General features: G+C 30.1%; 1 protein-coding gene across 2 annotated transcripts in view; it reads left to right on the top strand.

Moving 5' to 3' along the window:
• LOC126839354 (serine/threonine-protein phosphatase 2B catalytic subunit 3-like) overlaps positions 1 to 16,550 on the top strand; it is a 54,298-nt gene that overhangs the window by 35,301 nt on the left and 2,447 nt on the right. Inside the window, exons 2-11 of one of the 2 annotated variants that reach the window (XM_050574640.1) lie at positions 976 to 1,179; positions 5,352 to 5,476; positions 6,477 to 6,588; positions 7,853 to 7,998; positions 8,065 to 8,204; positions 11,242 to 11,319; positions 11,402 to 11,495; positions 11,572 to 11,698; positions 11,773 to 11,853; positions 13,596 to 13,631. In XM_050574640.1, the coding sequence (XP_050430597.1) occupies positions 976 to 1,179; positions 5,352 to 5,476; positions 6,477 to 6,588; positions 7,853 to 7,998; positions 8,065 to 8,204; positions 11,242 to 11,319; positions 11,402 to 11,495; positions 11,572 to 11,698; positions 11,773 to 11,853; positions 13,596 to 13,631 (1,143 nt within the window). The remainder of the gene's footprint in view (positions 1 to 975; positions 1,180 to 5,351; positions 5,477 to 6,476; positions 6,589 to 7,852; positions 7,999 to 8,064; positions 8,205 to 11,241; positions 11,320 to 11,401; positions 11,496 to 11,571; positions 11,699 to 11,772; positions 11,854 to 13,595; positions 13,632 to 16,550) is intronic. The other variant, XM_050574641.1, reaches the window with a different exon arrangement.

Genomic DNA, 16,550 nt, shown 5'->3' with positions numbered 1-16,550 from the left:
CAACTTACCTAAATTTATTGAAAAAAATATACCCTAACCTTACTACCAATGTTTTGCTATTAATTTAAACATTTTTATTTTATAGTTAAAACCCATTTTTACAATCATAATTTTTTCATAATGTAGTAATTATAATAGATGTTTTATTTAAATATATTAAAAGAGTATTTTTTACGATATTGGGAACCAATGGTACTGTAATTTTACCCCATGACACTCAAAAAAGGGACTAGTTGCTACTAGTCGCTACTAGTGTCAACTTTTTTTAAGCTACAATACATTTTGGTTATGATTAATGAGCCATCGAGATGATGCAATTCGTATACAACATTTGGTTCTGTCTGGCCTCGAGATGCAACTAGTATGCACCGTTTAAATATTATATATAAATTCCAAACCATGCTAAATAACTATGTTATGCATTTCTAAATTTTAGACGTGGCGGACAAAGGTTTATAATTGGGGTTATAAAAATGTTTTAACATTTTATAATTTAATTGCAAGTATAAAAACTATACCGCTTGCAGGGACCTCTTAGATTTGAACAGCATTAAATTATCAAAATCATTTCTTTAAGCTCGGTGAATTTATACCAAGATATATAACTCATAAAATGTATTTAGTTTTAAATGTGGACTTCCGTTGTCGCGTTTAGTAAATAATCAGCAGAAATCAGGACTTCCTTAAAGCCCAACCCAGTTAGTTAATACTTTATACATAACCCCAATAAAACCAATATTTCTTATTAAACAAACATAAACGAGGTTAAACTAAAAATCTGCTGTTTTTATTTTGTTTGTAATAAAGTTTGTGAACAGTTAATCTCGAAACCTCTCGGCTACATTCTTAAAACTTGGGAGTCAATAATTTTCACAAATATGTTTATCATCAAATCTCAACCGTTTGCACACGAAATGGTTACACGCTATACAAATATTTTATGACTAATGGTCGACCTTTTTTTTATTTTTCCAGGTGTGCCTTTTCCACCTGGCCGAAAGTTGACCACAGCTGATGTATGGGACCAGAGGACTAATAAACCACGTCCGGATATATTAAAACAACACTTCATTCTAGAAGGTCGGATAGACGAGGCGGCCGCGTTGCGCATTGTCAATGAAGGTGCCGCTCTACTGAAATCCGAAAAGACCATGATCGACATCGAAGCGCCAGTTACCGGTATGCGACTTTTGTTAAACATTATTAAACTTTTTATATAACTTGTCACCAGTACAATGGGGCCGGGGAGTTAAAAATAATAAGGAATTATCATAACGGATAACAATGTGTATTGTAAAACAAATACCTTCTCTGCTTCAAACCCATAAATCCCTTAATATTTTTCTGAACAAATTTAAATGTTTTATATGTATAAAACCGTTAGTTTTAAAACTATAGTGGTTTTAAAAATGAATCCTACGGTACGTACAATAGTACCGCGTATCACAGCCAGAGCGCACTGTTTTCCAGCTGCTGTACGTGCTCTATGCTTGATACAACATGCTGTCACACAACTGACTAGGTTAACATAATATTATACAATTTAAACTTTCTGGGACGGCGGTTATGTTGACATGTGTTTGTTGTACTATTATAACATTTCGGTACCTCTATTGTATTTCTTACAACGCCGAAATAGCGCTTTTACACGCCTTGCGGTTACTCCCATTTGGATATCTTGACTGGTTCGCTCAGTCAAGATATCCAAATGGGAGTAAGGCGTGTAAACGTAATACCCCATTCGAGTTTCAATAATTTTTTAAACACAAACAATTTTTGAAAAATATTAATATTAACCCGTACCTCACAAAGCTTGAAGTTTAAATCGGATTCAGCATAGGACTTCGATACTTGTGCACTAATCAATGCATAACTTGTTGATGGTTTTATAGCTTGGACACGTACACTATACTTAAAAGTTCATACCTGTTAAAATTGCTACCAGAAAATGAAAATATAACATAAAATAGGCGTTTTTGTCCTTTTTTCCCGATAACATTGTATTTAGTACCTGAAGGCTGTCGCTTGGGCCAGAAACCTAACATTCAGTGTATCATCATTTTTGGTAACATAGTACAAAAATGTATAGGCTCAACTAGGTCAGTAGCACGATTTTCAAAATAAAGTAAACAGTAATAAGTTTAAATCACAATCCTAGCAATACGAATATTTACTAATTTTACCCATTTTTATAATTATAACGTTTTTATGAACTCACAATCTTGTTTGTCGTTCCGGGTGGAATATTGCAACTCAAATTTCGAGCACTTCCCGATTAGCTATCCGGCTGAAACTTTCAGGGTAGCTCACAATTCGATGACAATGCATTATTTATCCACAAGAGGTTGAAAATTCCACCCCTAAGGGGGTTAAAATGGGGTAGATTTCTTGTCCGTCGTTCCGGGTGGAATTATAATGCAATTCAAAAAGACTTATTTCTCATCCGCCAGCAAAAATTATGCGTGGTGCGTTTGGGCGTGAACGGTGTTCAAAAATGAGCGGTACCAGGTTCAAACCCGTTCCCATCATTACACTTTTTTGCATTTTCTTACAACTTTTATGATAATTTATATAGTAATTACAACTTAATTTCAAATTTTATGATAATTTATACAGTAATAAACCTAAAATTATAAGCTTTTAAATTGATTACTAATTCTTATGATAATCCTTCTGACCATGCAGCCTTTTCTATAACATGTTATAAACTTTTTATAACATTGTACATTTAAATATATAGATACGTACATACGAAAACGAAAAAGAACAAAATAACTAAAGTATATTAAAAAATTAATCCAAAAATAACGTTTTTATGCGTCTTAAAAAGTATAAAATAACCCTCCGGGGATCTTGATAACCAAATAGGACAGGTAAACTAGAAAAACGTGGGGCGCATCTTTACTACTTCACACGTCTGAATTTATAATAACATTCTCTTCTCATTAGTAACTACCTTAACTCATAATTCATGCACAATCATATTTTCTCTTCTAAGTAAAATAATACTTAATGACATGTCATGTAAAATTGAGCACCACATTACTAAGCAAGTACGAGTAGGTAGTTAACAAAAAAAATTGAAGCAACCTACATAAAACAAACTTTGGAGAGAATAGCAATTAAGTCTTTTCAATTTGCAATGAAATTTAAGGCAAGTGGCACGGAAATCCATTAAATTTCATTTCCGATAAAAAGTCATACTATCACTTTCTGGTCCGTTCGGTTAGAGAGACAGCATTATGAGAGACAACTTAATGCATTAGCATGAAAGCTTAGGTTTTAATATCTAAATAGAATGATGCGCCCCACGTTTTTCTAGTTCACCTGTCCTATTTGGTTATCAAGATCCCCGGAGGGTTATTTTATACTTTTTAAGACGCATAAAAACGTTATTTTTAGATTAATTTTTTTATATACTTTTTATATCAACTTTTGAAACTTAAATGTAGTGATATAAGTTTTGTTCGTTGTTTATTTATTGACAATTTAAAGTATTATTATGTTAGGGAATTAAAATGTTTTAAATATTTATAATTGTATAAACTAAATTTTAAAATAACAAACTTACACATGACCTTTTTTACCGTATCATAATTCATAACAATAAATTATATCGAAACATGCTTTGCCGATATTGTTTGGTATAGAGATTTTGTAGAAGATTACTAATATTAAATATGAGGGTGATTCTCTGAAATTAAGGAATTTTTACATCCATTTTTTCACTTTAAAAAAAGTTAATTTTTTACGAATTTTTTTTTTTTTTTGGTTTCTGATTAAGCATATGGTTCACATTAAAGACCATTAAAGGTCCTTCATAGAAATTCTTAGTTTAGTAGAAAATTTGAATTTAAGAAATTGCCACTATAAGGGACTGAACGGCAGTGGTGAGAGACTGAACTGCAGTGCGAAGGACTAAACAAATATTCAGATAAACGAACAATTTTTTTTAATTAACAACATAATACATAACAATATAATACTATTATTGACATAATATAATAAGACGTTATCACATTGAACTTTTATAAAACTAAATGTAAAATTTCCGTCCCTCATAATAATATTTTTTTGAAAAAGTGAGGGACTGAAAATCGCACCCAAAAACTTTAACTACTGGTTGAAAAATGGTTGGAGCAAAGCCATATTTGTGCCGTAACTATTTTGCGTAAAGAGTAAACAAGTTTCCTAAAAATTAAAACACAAGTCTAGTGAAAGTTTGCGGACTTAAAATTCCTTGGATTGATAATTACCCATATATTAGATTTACTTTTGTTATAATAATATGTAGTCGTCGATAAGATCTATACAGCAATGTTGCATGAGAGATAGCATGTAAAAACTAGAAACGTTTGCAATCGTGTTTTTGAAAAAGATACTGCCCCTAACGACTGTTCGCAACTGATCGCAACAATATATGGAACGCATATTATTCAGGTTGAAAAATGACCTGACCTAAGAGGCAGCCTTTTTTGTAGCAATTTCATAACAAGTAAAAATGCTAAAATTATAAAAAAAAAAAAAACAATAATGTTAGATTAGGTGATGATAACACTGTAATATCACCGACTATTTTCATATTTTAGTCTGTGGTCTTGATATACTTGATAAATCATAGAAATGTTAGGTTAGGTAATGATAAAACATGGTAATAACTGCGTCGTATAAATTATAAATCATAAAAAAAAAAAACATTAAATATCATGGACAAAACAATAACTTTACACAAAATGTGACAGCCTTCTACAAGGGGACATTTTCATAAGTAGCCGACTATACGCAATACGCGTTCCATATATTGAGTTTAGTGATTCGCAATCGTCTTGCACCCATCTGTATATTGTGAAATCAATGGTGTCAGCAAAGACCGTGAAATTTTGTTATTTATCGAATATTCATATTAGAGTACGGGTAAAGTTGAAAGAAGGAAAGTTCATATAATAGTAAGGTAACGTAAAATAATAAGTAAATGGCTTTAGAATAATTATGTCGCGGTCCGAAGATGGTAGCGTGTCAACTAACTGGGCATCGGTGCCCCTGGCATTGTCCCGTGTGCCTGTTGTCTCCCCTACCTATAATGGCTTACAGACTCGTGTGCTTTTTTTGTTTTTCAAAATTTCATGTGTGAATTGTGAAGGAGTGACTTTTTTCAACTTCGCTACTCCGCATTGATCAGTCCAAATACTAAATAATAAGGATAATCCAATACCTGGGTGTTGTTATTATTTTCACAATATCTTCTTCTTATTGAATATATATAAATGTATCGACTAAATGTTACATATCAATATCGTCTTTTGATTTTTCAAAAAATATGTTATTAAATTATATAAACTTTTGATGTGCAGTTTGTGGCGATATTCACGGCCAGTTTTATGACTTAATGAAGCTTTTTGAAGTCGGCGGTCCTCCTGCAACCACAAAGTACCTATTTCTGGGCGACTATGTCGACAGAGGGTATTTCAGCATAGAGGTAACGTATACACACGGATTTTTAAATAATTTGTTTTCTTTAATTGCTAACCATACTACAGTGTACATTCTATAACATTTTTCTAAACATTATCATTTACGTTTATCAATATTTTTAATTATCAATGTTAGAAATGTTTTTTTAAAAATAGCAGCGTCATTTCAGATATTTCCAGTATTTGCGAGTGGTCAAGAAGGCCATTTACTACATTGCCAAGGTCAAGGTCATTTAAAACAAATGTCACCGCCCTTAATTATTACTACTGTTTTTAATTTATTAGTTATTACGTAATTACCATAACCACCGTTAGAAGAAATCTAGGAAAACCCGAGCAACACTTGTGATGTAATATTTTATAAGTTATGAAATAATGCAGTATTTTAAAAACCCTTCACTACGGAAAAAAAGTCAACTGCTGAAATATATTATTATTATTATTATTTTGTGATGAAGGTTTTTTTTTAAATATTTTATTATTTATTAATTTTTACTTATTCGTTAAAAGGAAAAATATAACTAAGTATTAAGAAAAATAAGTGAATAAAGTGTACAAGATATAACCTTTCATAACAATTCTTATATGCACTTATAAATTTAAAAAGTGATAAGAATGATAAGGAAAAAAATTAAGTACTTCATGTAATCGAATTGGTAAAAAGTTAAGGTAAATGTGAAATTGTATAAAATTACTTACCAGGCCAGACCAATTTAAGGCCACTTGAAGGATTGACACCACACAACCTTACTCCTTTCGAATGACGTCCCTGCATAAAAACACAACATTTTAATTAAATTAATCTTAATGTTATTTTGGACTGTATATTTATTTTTTTTTAATTACAACAGAGAACAAAGTGTACGCTCAACCATACTATTGATACTATATGCAAATTTATTATTTCCATGTGTGTGTTCAATTTTCTAGTATTTAAAACGCTTTAAAAATAGTATGTGGGCGTTAATAATTATTCACTAACTCTTGACTCTTGTTTATTTTCAGTGTGTTCTCTACTTATGGGCTTTGAAGTTATGTCATCCCACTACATTGTTTCTATTAAGAGGAAACCACGAATGTAGACATCTAACCGAATACTTTACATTTAAACAAGAATGTAAGTAAATCAAATGTATTATATTAAAACGCAGTTAAATATTCCCGTGTTGGGTAATTCAAATATCTATGCACCCTCCAAATTATTGTCCTTCTTTACTGAAAAAAAAAAAAATTATTGTACGCAACAGAGCAAATGCAGCCAATCAGTTTTTAGTTCTCAATTTTACTGGGCAATCGGATTTCGCAGGCACATAAATTTCCAATATTTCTTCTAAAATGTCTTCATTTTAAGACTAGAATCTATGTTGTCTTCCTGATTGTATCTGCAGTGCGGAATTTTTTTAAACTACCCTTTTATAGTATAGGCTTTCGAGTTAATGTTAGGTCGTTCATAATGAACAGCGAGAGCCTTAAAACTCAATTCATCTTGAAATATATACATACCAATTCATATGTCACTCGAAAATGTAATATTTTTTGTATACTGATTTATGGGTGAAAACTGGAATTTAATTTCGGTTTTGGGTGTATCGGGTTATATGTCATCAGAATCATTCGGGTTAATTGGGTTTACGGTTTTGATCATTTAATCGGGTTTTGTAAGGGCTAAACGAGTGAAAAGCCTGGTCACTTTACATCGAAGAAACGCATGTTGAGGACTAAAGTTTTCGTTTGAAATTTTCAATGATAAATGGTTTTTAATTTGCATCCGTTTAGGAATAATAGATATATAATTAAAAAAAACAGTAAAGTGAGATTGGGGGGATAGGGAGGACAAAGTATATTGGGATGGGGGTGGCTACTGGTCTATATGAATTATTATAACTGAAATTGATAAAATCACTTTTAAAAAAACTCCCCGATGCGAATCTGTATTGTTAGAAGTACAAATATCGATATAAACCTAATGATAAAAATGTATTTTACTTATAAATTGGATACGAATTGGGTTGATTGTTTGTCTCTAATAATTTATTGCCATAGTTACTCATATATCGTAATTAACAATGTAATGAAAATATTTTCAAATATCTGTTCACCGTTGATTCACGGACACATAACCACCTAGAAATTGACATAAATAATTTATATTTTACCTTTTTTTTATTAAAACTGTTTATGTTACAGCCCCACACTAGAGATCTATCTTTTGTCTGATTTTTCAGACTTCGTCCTAAAAATTTGCTAGAAAAAGCAAAATAAAGAAAACGTTTTCATCCCTTATTCTAAGGGGTTGTCAACCCAAACCAGTGTCAAAATACTAGACCAATTTTGTTATCTAAATTTTGTATTTCTTAACAAAGGTTTTTTATTTTTTCTAGGTAAAATAAAATATTCCGAGCGGGTGTATGACGCTTGTATGGAGGCATTCGATTGTCTGCCACTAGCTGCGCTCATGAATCAACAATTCCTATGTGTTCACGGTGGACTGTCGCCAGAAATACATAATCTAGATGATATTAGAAGGGTAAGTTTTTTTGCTAAAAAGTATTCTCATACACACAGATAACTAATGTATCTCATCAATTGGCAGTTGGATCGGTTCAAAGAGCCTCCAGCTTTTGGTCCCATGTGTGATCTTTTGTGGTCGGATCCACTTGAAGATTTTGGCAGCGAAAAAAACGCCGAACATTTCAGTCACAATAGTGTTAGGGGCTGTTCGTATTTCTACAGGTAATTATACTCATCAACATCGTTATTTATTCACTCTTACTCACCGCTTTAGCAGATTACTGCTAGGTCAGTTACACAACGAATGATAAACAAAATTAGGTTAAAAAAAAGGGGTTGTAAAACATCTACTTTAAATAACCATTATTCAAAACATAGCTGTAAGTATGAAATCCCCACACTTACACGGATACACCACTGTTCTTAGTTACATTTTAAATGCTAATAGGCGCAATCAATCGTTTGTTTTAACTATTAGGGTACTTATAAGCAACTAAGCAGATATACCTACAAAGCTACAATATATTAGAATAAAATATCTAAAATATTAGAAATCTTATTCTATCTTTTTTCTTTGCTGTATTCGACCCAAACATGTTTTTTTCCATTATTCTAATTTAAAATGTATATTACTGTTCCCCCCCCCCCCATTTTTTTTCTACGACTTAACCTTTCAATTGATAGGAGCCTAAAATAATAAATACCTAAAATTACAGATCCCTAGTTCAACTCTTAAGTATATTCTCATTTCATTGACATGGGAAATTTGAAGCTTAACTAATTAAAATGTTTTCAATTTGAAAAAAAGATTAGTAAAACTAAAATATGGTTTGGCAAGTTATCAGTTTTAATGGACAGTAACTTAAAAATAACTGTTATCGTGAAATATCAAGAGAGTGATTTTAAAGGGTACACATTTCAGCTTTAAGAATTTTTTTTTAAAATTGAATCAAATTTTAATTTTCAATTAGTCTTCAAGTTTTCAAATTTAAATGGTTGTTATTCAAATGTGAAAAAAAATCACAAGGAAGTACTTAGAGGGGCAGACGCGTGTCTGAGTGAGATAAAGTGGCAATGTTATAACGCATAGTCGCCAGTTTTAATCTCGGCCATTGACTGATAGTCTTCCAGGCTGGCAACTGTCTGGAGGAAGAAATGGCCATCTGTTTCTCATGGTAAGTGTTAGGTCGGCAGCCAACTGTAAAACTCCCCAAAACTGTCGAATCTATACCGTCTGAGCCCCGATTGGAGAGATTAAAGTCGTGTAAAACGTGAAAAACAGTACTTAAAGCTAAGCTAGGGATTTCTTATTTAAAAAGCCTACTACCAATTTGTGGAGTAAGTAAAGTTTTTTTTGAACAGTAATATTATCAATTAGCAAATAATTTATTGGCAATTTACAAATATGCTTGATTGATATAAACAGGCAAAAAGATGATTTACACAACTGCCGGACACTCTCACTTAAGTAGTTTGACTTGTCTGCCAACGTTTCGGCATTAGTAAAATTGCTATCCCGTTATGCTGTCATTTTATTTTTGAAGATAACAATTCGAGACGATGTGCAATAACCTGTATATTTTAACCATGGTTATAGACGGCCAACTTGTTGGTTCTCTTGTATCCACATCTTTTTTGTGTTCTTTGGCGCGTACTTCAATGGGTCGTCCTGTTGACCGATGTATGCGAAAGACCACAAGAGCACTACATGTATACGCCGGAAGTATGTAGTCTTGAAAGTTCATCTTTTGGACTCCGGAAAAATTCTTCAAATTTCTTCACTGTTGAGAATACTGTCCTTCACTACATTTTCTTGCTATCCATGCTATGCGTTTAGTCAATCTACTTATGAACGGAATAACTACTGTGCCTTCTTCACTCTGGGAAACTGTGCGAACTCTGCGCCTTGTTGCTCTTTTTTCCATTCTGCGTTTGTAAGACTTAGTTCACTACATTCAAGGTCAATATCCGTTGCTGCGTAACATTTGTCTGAGGTGCTATTTTTCTTCTTCTATATGTCCACCATCAGCAATACGATTTCCACTTTTTGTTTAGGACAGTGGTGTGATTGAGAATTCAAGTATCCATCTGTGTGAGTCTTTCTGCAAACTGCAGTACCATAAGTACCATCCGCCCGTCGTTCAACACATACATCCAGGAACGGTAGTTTACCTCTTTCCTCTTTCTCTATAGTAATTTTTATGTTCGCGTCAATTTCATTCAAGGGTTCTAAAACTCTACAAGCTTTTCTTCTCCATGCTGCATTTCCACAAAACTAGCTGAATCCTTGACGAACGTTTCTTTTTTCCCAATCTTGTTCTGCAGCTTTTCTAGACAAATATCCTTCATTGCACTGATTATTGGTCTGAGTAGCAGCACTCTTCTTTGTGTATCTTCGGGACGCCATACATGCGAGGAAGTCTACCTGTACCAAAAGTTTTTTCTGTATAATACTTTCTAGCCCAGACTTCTTGATTTTGTCACCGACTGCTTTACTAGTATTTTGAAAGGGTTCTTCTTTAATAACTCGTATGGTCACTCCTTCAAAAGCTTATGTATCTTTTTGCATCGTCATCAACCGTGCTCACAAATTACCGTTGCATTTTCCTTGTCCCCACTGGAGTACCAAAATTTCCTTATCCGACCTAATTTTTCTTTGCTGCCCGCAGCTCAAGTGGGAGTATCAGCGAATTGTGTAAATAGTGTTTATACAATATCCCACTCAAGGTTTAAAATTTTGATTAGTTGTATAATAATCATTTTAATAATAAATGTGTTTTTTAAAACAAATTTTGGATTTTGTACATTATATTTCTAGTTTTAATAAAGTCTACGTATGAAATATTTAGTAATGTATAGATAAGAAAATGTTTAACAATAAAAAATCGGATAATATACTTCGTAAAACCAAAATGTTTTCAGATAAATGTGTTGCGAATATTTTAACACCCTTCCCACCAGTTTGAAAACCCATTTATGTGATAAAAAATCATTAGGGTGCAAAACTTCAATAAAAAGTTTTTAATATCATGTATAAAATGTTTTTTTAAGGAATTAACATTATTTTGGAACATTGTACGTTGATATGTTTTGGATGGATAGGGATTCCCATTATTTAACTTCACCACGCCTATACCTTAATTATTCCGCCGTTTTGTGCATTTCTCCATACAAAAATATATCATGTGTACTTCTGTTAACATTCACTAAACCGTTTAGAAAAAAAAAAAAAAAAAACTTGTTTTTTAATGATTTATAGTTATGCGGCATGCTGTGATTTTCTACAGAGCAACAATTTATTATCCATCATACGAGCACATGAAGCTCAAGACGCAGGGTAAGTAATCAGTTTATCATTTAATACTTTAAAAATAAATTAAGTAAATAATATGTTTAATTTTTGTGATTTCTTTCTCTAGATACCGAATGTACAGAAAGAGTCAAACTACCGGGTTTCCATCTCTTATTACCATATTCTCCGCGCCCAACTACTTAGATGTGTACAATAATAAAGTCAGACCATTGAAACTCGATTCGGAAATCATTATCCAAACTCACATATGCGTTCTTTTGATCGTTGTTTTTACAGGCTGCCGTTTTAAAGTATGAAAACAACGTAATGAACATCAGACAATTCAATTGTTCACCTCATCCATACTGGCTGCCAAACTTCATGGATGTTTTCACCTGGTCTCTACCGTTTGTAGGCGAAAAAGGTGCAGTACACTACATAAATATTTTTTATTTTATTGTGTTTAATTTGAAACTGAATTCTATGATATAATTTTAGTTACCGAGATGTTAGTGAATCTATTGAATATTTGTTCAGACGATGAATTAATGACCGAAGGAGAAGATACACTTGAAGACGGTAAGTGTCAACCTATAATCTTTTTTCTTCATATTATTATAATATTAATTACATTTTTTTCCATTATGTTTCAAGTAAAAATTGTATTTTTCATTCCTCTAATTTTGATATATATAATATTGGTATATCAGGATGGTCCTCTAATATTTAGTGCAAATGCACGGGTTAATATTGTTGAAGTTAACTAAAAAAATTATAAGGACCACCCTAATATATATATATAAATGTGTATATTTATATATTCATATACATGTATATATATACATACATACATTTTTTTAAACAATTCATATTTTCTTAATCAGAGCTTTTAACAAAAGATATAGCAAAACAGATCAAGGAAGTATTTTTCACAGTAGGGCAGTTTATGTTATTTTGATATTACGAAAAATTAAGCTTGATATTCTTAACATTATATATATATATATATTTTGTATTACTATTACACTTGGAGAACAATTTTTTATTGTATATGATTAATGTATTAACTTTACTTTTATGAACTATGCTTTATTATTATTTTCTTTTAATATCATAATTTATGCTTCTCGTGGGATTACAGCTGATGGTAAGAAATATATTATTGTAATAATTATCTTGGTTTAGATAAGTAGAAAATACATTTAAATATGCAACTAGAAAAATGGACTGCTCCCTGCGTAGATATTCAAAACTCCTCTCTAACACATTTTTTTATTTTTATTTTGTTTTTACTACTCTTAATTGATTTTAATTTATTATCATTTATGAATATCACAATGGGATAATCCTATAAATGTTTGAATGTTTTTCGTTTGTTTTGCTTTAAATATACTTAATTACTTTTAAAAACCCAACTTATAATTTACTTACCAGTTACTGTTCAAAACTAAGGTCATCCATTGTTTAAGTTTTTTTGAACTTCTGAAGTACTGACAATGTAATTGTTAGGATTCAGTATATTTATGTACTTCATTGACAGTGAATGATTTAGTATTTGATTTCAATTTCAGTATACCAATTAGATATGAACTAATTCTTGCTATTTGAACTTGACCGTTATTTTCTAGGTATCTATCATATTTTTCATTAAATAACAAATATTACACATTAAAATATTAAGTATAAAATAAAATATGTATGTGCTATATCATAAGCCATTAGATCTAATTAGTTTATTATTATTTGTTAAAATTTTAAAACATATTATAGTAATTATATAAATTATTCCAAATGGAAATAAAAACATCAGGAATAGTTACCATCTATATTTACACATGCATTTATGCTGCATAATGCTGGTCGAAATTAAATAGCTAACAGTAACTGTTAATATACCTATATCTTTTACCTTGCCTTCTAGTTTATCATAAGCAATTTCATTCTTCACATTTAAAAATTGGATAACTTATTAAAATTAGCCAGCAGGTAGTTAATAATATTTTTCATATCAGAATTCGCTAGTCGTTTATGTTCCAATCCAACGCTTTCTTACTTAATTAAATCTTAATTTTAATAAATAAAAAATAAATAACTTGAGATAACCATTTAAACTTAAATCTTTATCCTTAATTCATTTCATGTATCTTAAACTTACCTACTATATAATATGATATCTTTAGGTAAACCAAACACGTATCTAAGCTATTATGTTTTTATTTATTCTTGGACGCACTCTTTCAATCTTCTATATTTTGTTTTCTTTTTGTTTTTCTGTTTATATTTTTAAAATCTTTCGCTCTCTGTGACTGAACAACCGACAGCCATTGTTGTTAAACCGATAGTTCCGAAAATGCCCGGTAAGTTTTCTTCCCGAAATAGTTTTTTTGTTTTATTTAATTTAATTTTCAAACATATCAACATAACTTTTTCTAAAAGATTTTGCTATTTTTTCCACTTTTATCGTTTTATAGCAGCCCTTAGATTTTTTGATTTTTCTTTGTTGATGTAATTATTGTTGTTTTATGTTTTATTTTTATTAATCATTATATTTTCGTATTGAACATTAACATATTATATTATGTTGACATTTATTTATTTAATTATTATAATTTTATATTTTCGAGTGACTTTTATTTTTTTTAATTCGCTTGAATGTTAATACTAATGTACTCAATTTTATATAACTTGGATAGTGGAACAAATACTGATAATGTAATAATAACAATATTACCAGACAATTAGGAATTTTCTGTTCAGTGAATAAATTATATTAGTAGTCTTATCTCGTTTTCCAGTATACATTGTTCTTTGTCTTCTTTAGGCTATTGTCTAGTTTTTATACTTCAGTAACGTGTAAACTCCTTAATTCTATGTATAGCGTATCCTTTTAAACCTATGATCACTTTCCTCTATCGAAAATATTAATAATAATACTAAAATGATTTAATTAGTCTGAGCTGGACTGTGCATGCGATTAATAATACATTTATTGCTAAAATCGTTAGATTGCTTAATTATGTACAGCTCTGATAGTTTTAAAATTACCATCTTTACTCATCGCCAGCCCTGTAGTGTTTAGAAATTTAAAAACTATGTTATTTTTAAATATTATAAAATTACTAAATATTTATCTTTTTTAGCATTTTTCAGAGCTCAGTCAACTTTTAAAACCTCAATGGTAACTTATACATTTAATTATCTTTTTAAGTTAATAATAATTTGCTGAACATCTTGATTGGCCATTAACCATTTTTCGATACTTTTAAAATTATAAAAATAAAAAATTTATGACGGGAGGAAGAGTGGGGTGTTGTTATATAATTTCATTTGCGCGCATTACTCTACCACACTCCACTTTCCATCTTAAATTTAAAACTTGAGTGACTTTAAAAGTTTTTTGTCTAGTTCTGGTTATTCTCCAGTCAATATTTCCAGAAAATTATTTTTAAGTTTTAAAAGTTGATAGAGATCTGGAAAACAAATTAAAATTAAAATATTGTCTAATATTGTAAAATAACATGTACTTAAGTATCTCCAAATAAGAAAAACTACAAAATTGCGATTATTTTTAGTTGAAAATCAGTATCTTACGTTAAATTTATCACCCTGTAAACATAGTAATATTTCTTATTATTAGTATACATAATATAAAATTATACACATCATTTTGCCGGTGATATATTAATCGAACCGGCTTAAAAAAAACTAAAACATAAACCCTTTTTATTATCGGGTAACTGCACAAAACTCATAAGTGTTAAATTTCGGTTGTAACATGAGTAATATAATACGGGACACTATACACTGATTTGATATTATTATTGTTACACCATAAAATAATGTTTGTTTAATAATTTTCCATATACACAAAATATGTCATCATATTTCATAAATATAAAAGAAATAGTTTCTTATTTAAACAACTGACTTACATTTGGCCCGAAAATCAGTAAAAGAAAATATAAAACAATACATTTCATTTCAAAAGTTTAAAAAATTATGTAATTATTATGCATTTAAAATATAAATGTCAATGACAAATATATTTTTTATCAACTTTTTTATAGTTAACAGATGATAATGGACGTAACCATTTTCTCAGAATCCTGAGAACATGTTCTTTATTAATTTATTTATTATCAATTTGAAAATCCTCCTTTAAACACGCTGCTTAATTATTAACACGCCTAATATTTCAAAATTTAGAGACTGACTTATTCAGACATTATTTGCAGTGTTTCATGTTGTCACATTATTAATATCTAATGATTTGTAATTGCATTGAATATTTCAAGAAGATAAAGTTTTTTTATTAATAATAATACCAATATACAATGTACTTAATCTAATATGTTTTTCCATTTTTTACAAGTCTTATTGTTAATTTATTTTATTATAATTTGAATGTTTTTTTCTGTTTTCGTTTTGATATCCAATTTTATTTGATGCGGATATGGACTTGTTTGATGGTGCACCAAAAAAATATTATGACAACATTGTGTGTCACACTTGTTTTCTATTTTACAACGACATTTGGTAAGTAAAATTCAAAAAAATTTGTTTTATACTTAGTTTGAGCATGATGTGCTTGCTGATCAAAACATCATCTTACATACATACTTTCATAAATTCTATTTTATGACTCCTGAACGTAACCTTTAATTATCCGTAGGATCCATTCAACCTAAAGACTATGTACATACAAATTTTGAGTATGCACCATACATTTTTAAAAACAAAATTCAGTCATTATCACCATAAATTATATATATATTAATATAGTCTGTGATAATAGGCACACTATATCAATATTTGAATTTCCACAACACATTGTTATATCAGTCTCCTTTCAGTCTTTGATCCTTATTATTATATTTTTATTTGTTATATGAAAAACGCAGATATCAGAATGATTTTTCTTAATCGAGTTGTGCATGTAGTTGAAATAAATTTTTTTCTTTTTTTAGTCTTTTTTTTTTTTAAATCACAAAATGTGTTATACCATTCGTAGGGTTTTCTTCTAATGGTTACCCTGTGGCCTTAATAATGATTTCCAGTATAGTCACAATCCATCAAATGTTAGTTGTTGTGTATTTGCCGACAACCTGCATGTGTTCATCGTCACCTCAGTGTTTTAGTATTATAATCTGAATTTTATTTATTTATTATACGTCTGAACTTGTATGATAAAAAGTCCTTGTGTTAATAAACCGTAAAGGTTCTTAAATGGTACAATATAGATCTGTATAAATACAAATATTACAATAATCCTCATG

This window comes from Adelges cooleyi, unplaced genomic scaffold (assembly GCF_023614345.1).
Source record: "Adelges cooleyi isolate 19-005CV unplaced genomic scaffold, UGA_ACOO_1.1 ACOO_flye_CR_arks_rails_tigmint_CR_PRNA_30, whole genome shotgun sequence".
Classification (NCBI taxonomy): Eukaryota; Metazoa; Arthropoda; class Insecta; order Hemiptera; family Adelgidae; genus Adelges; species Adelges cooleyi.
This window is presented reverse-complemented; position numbering and strand designations above follow the sequence as displayed.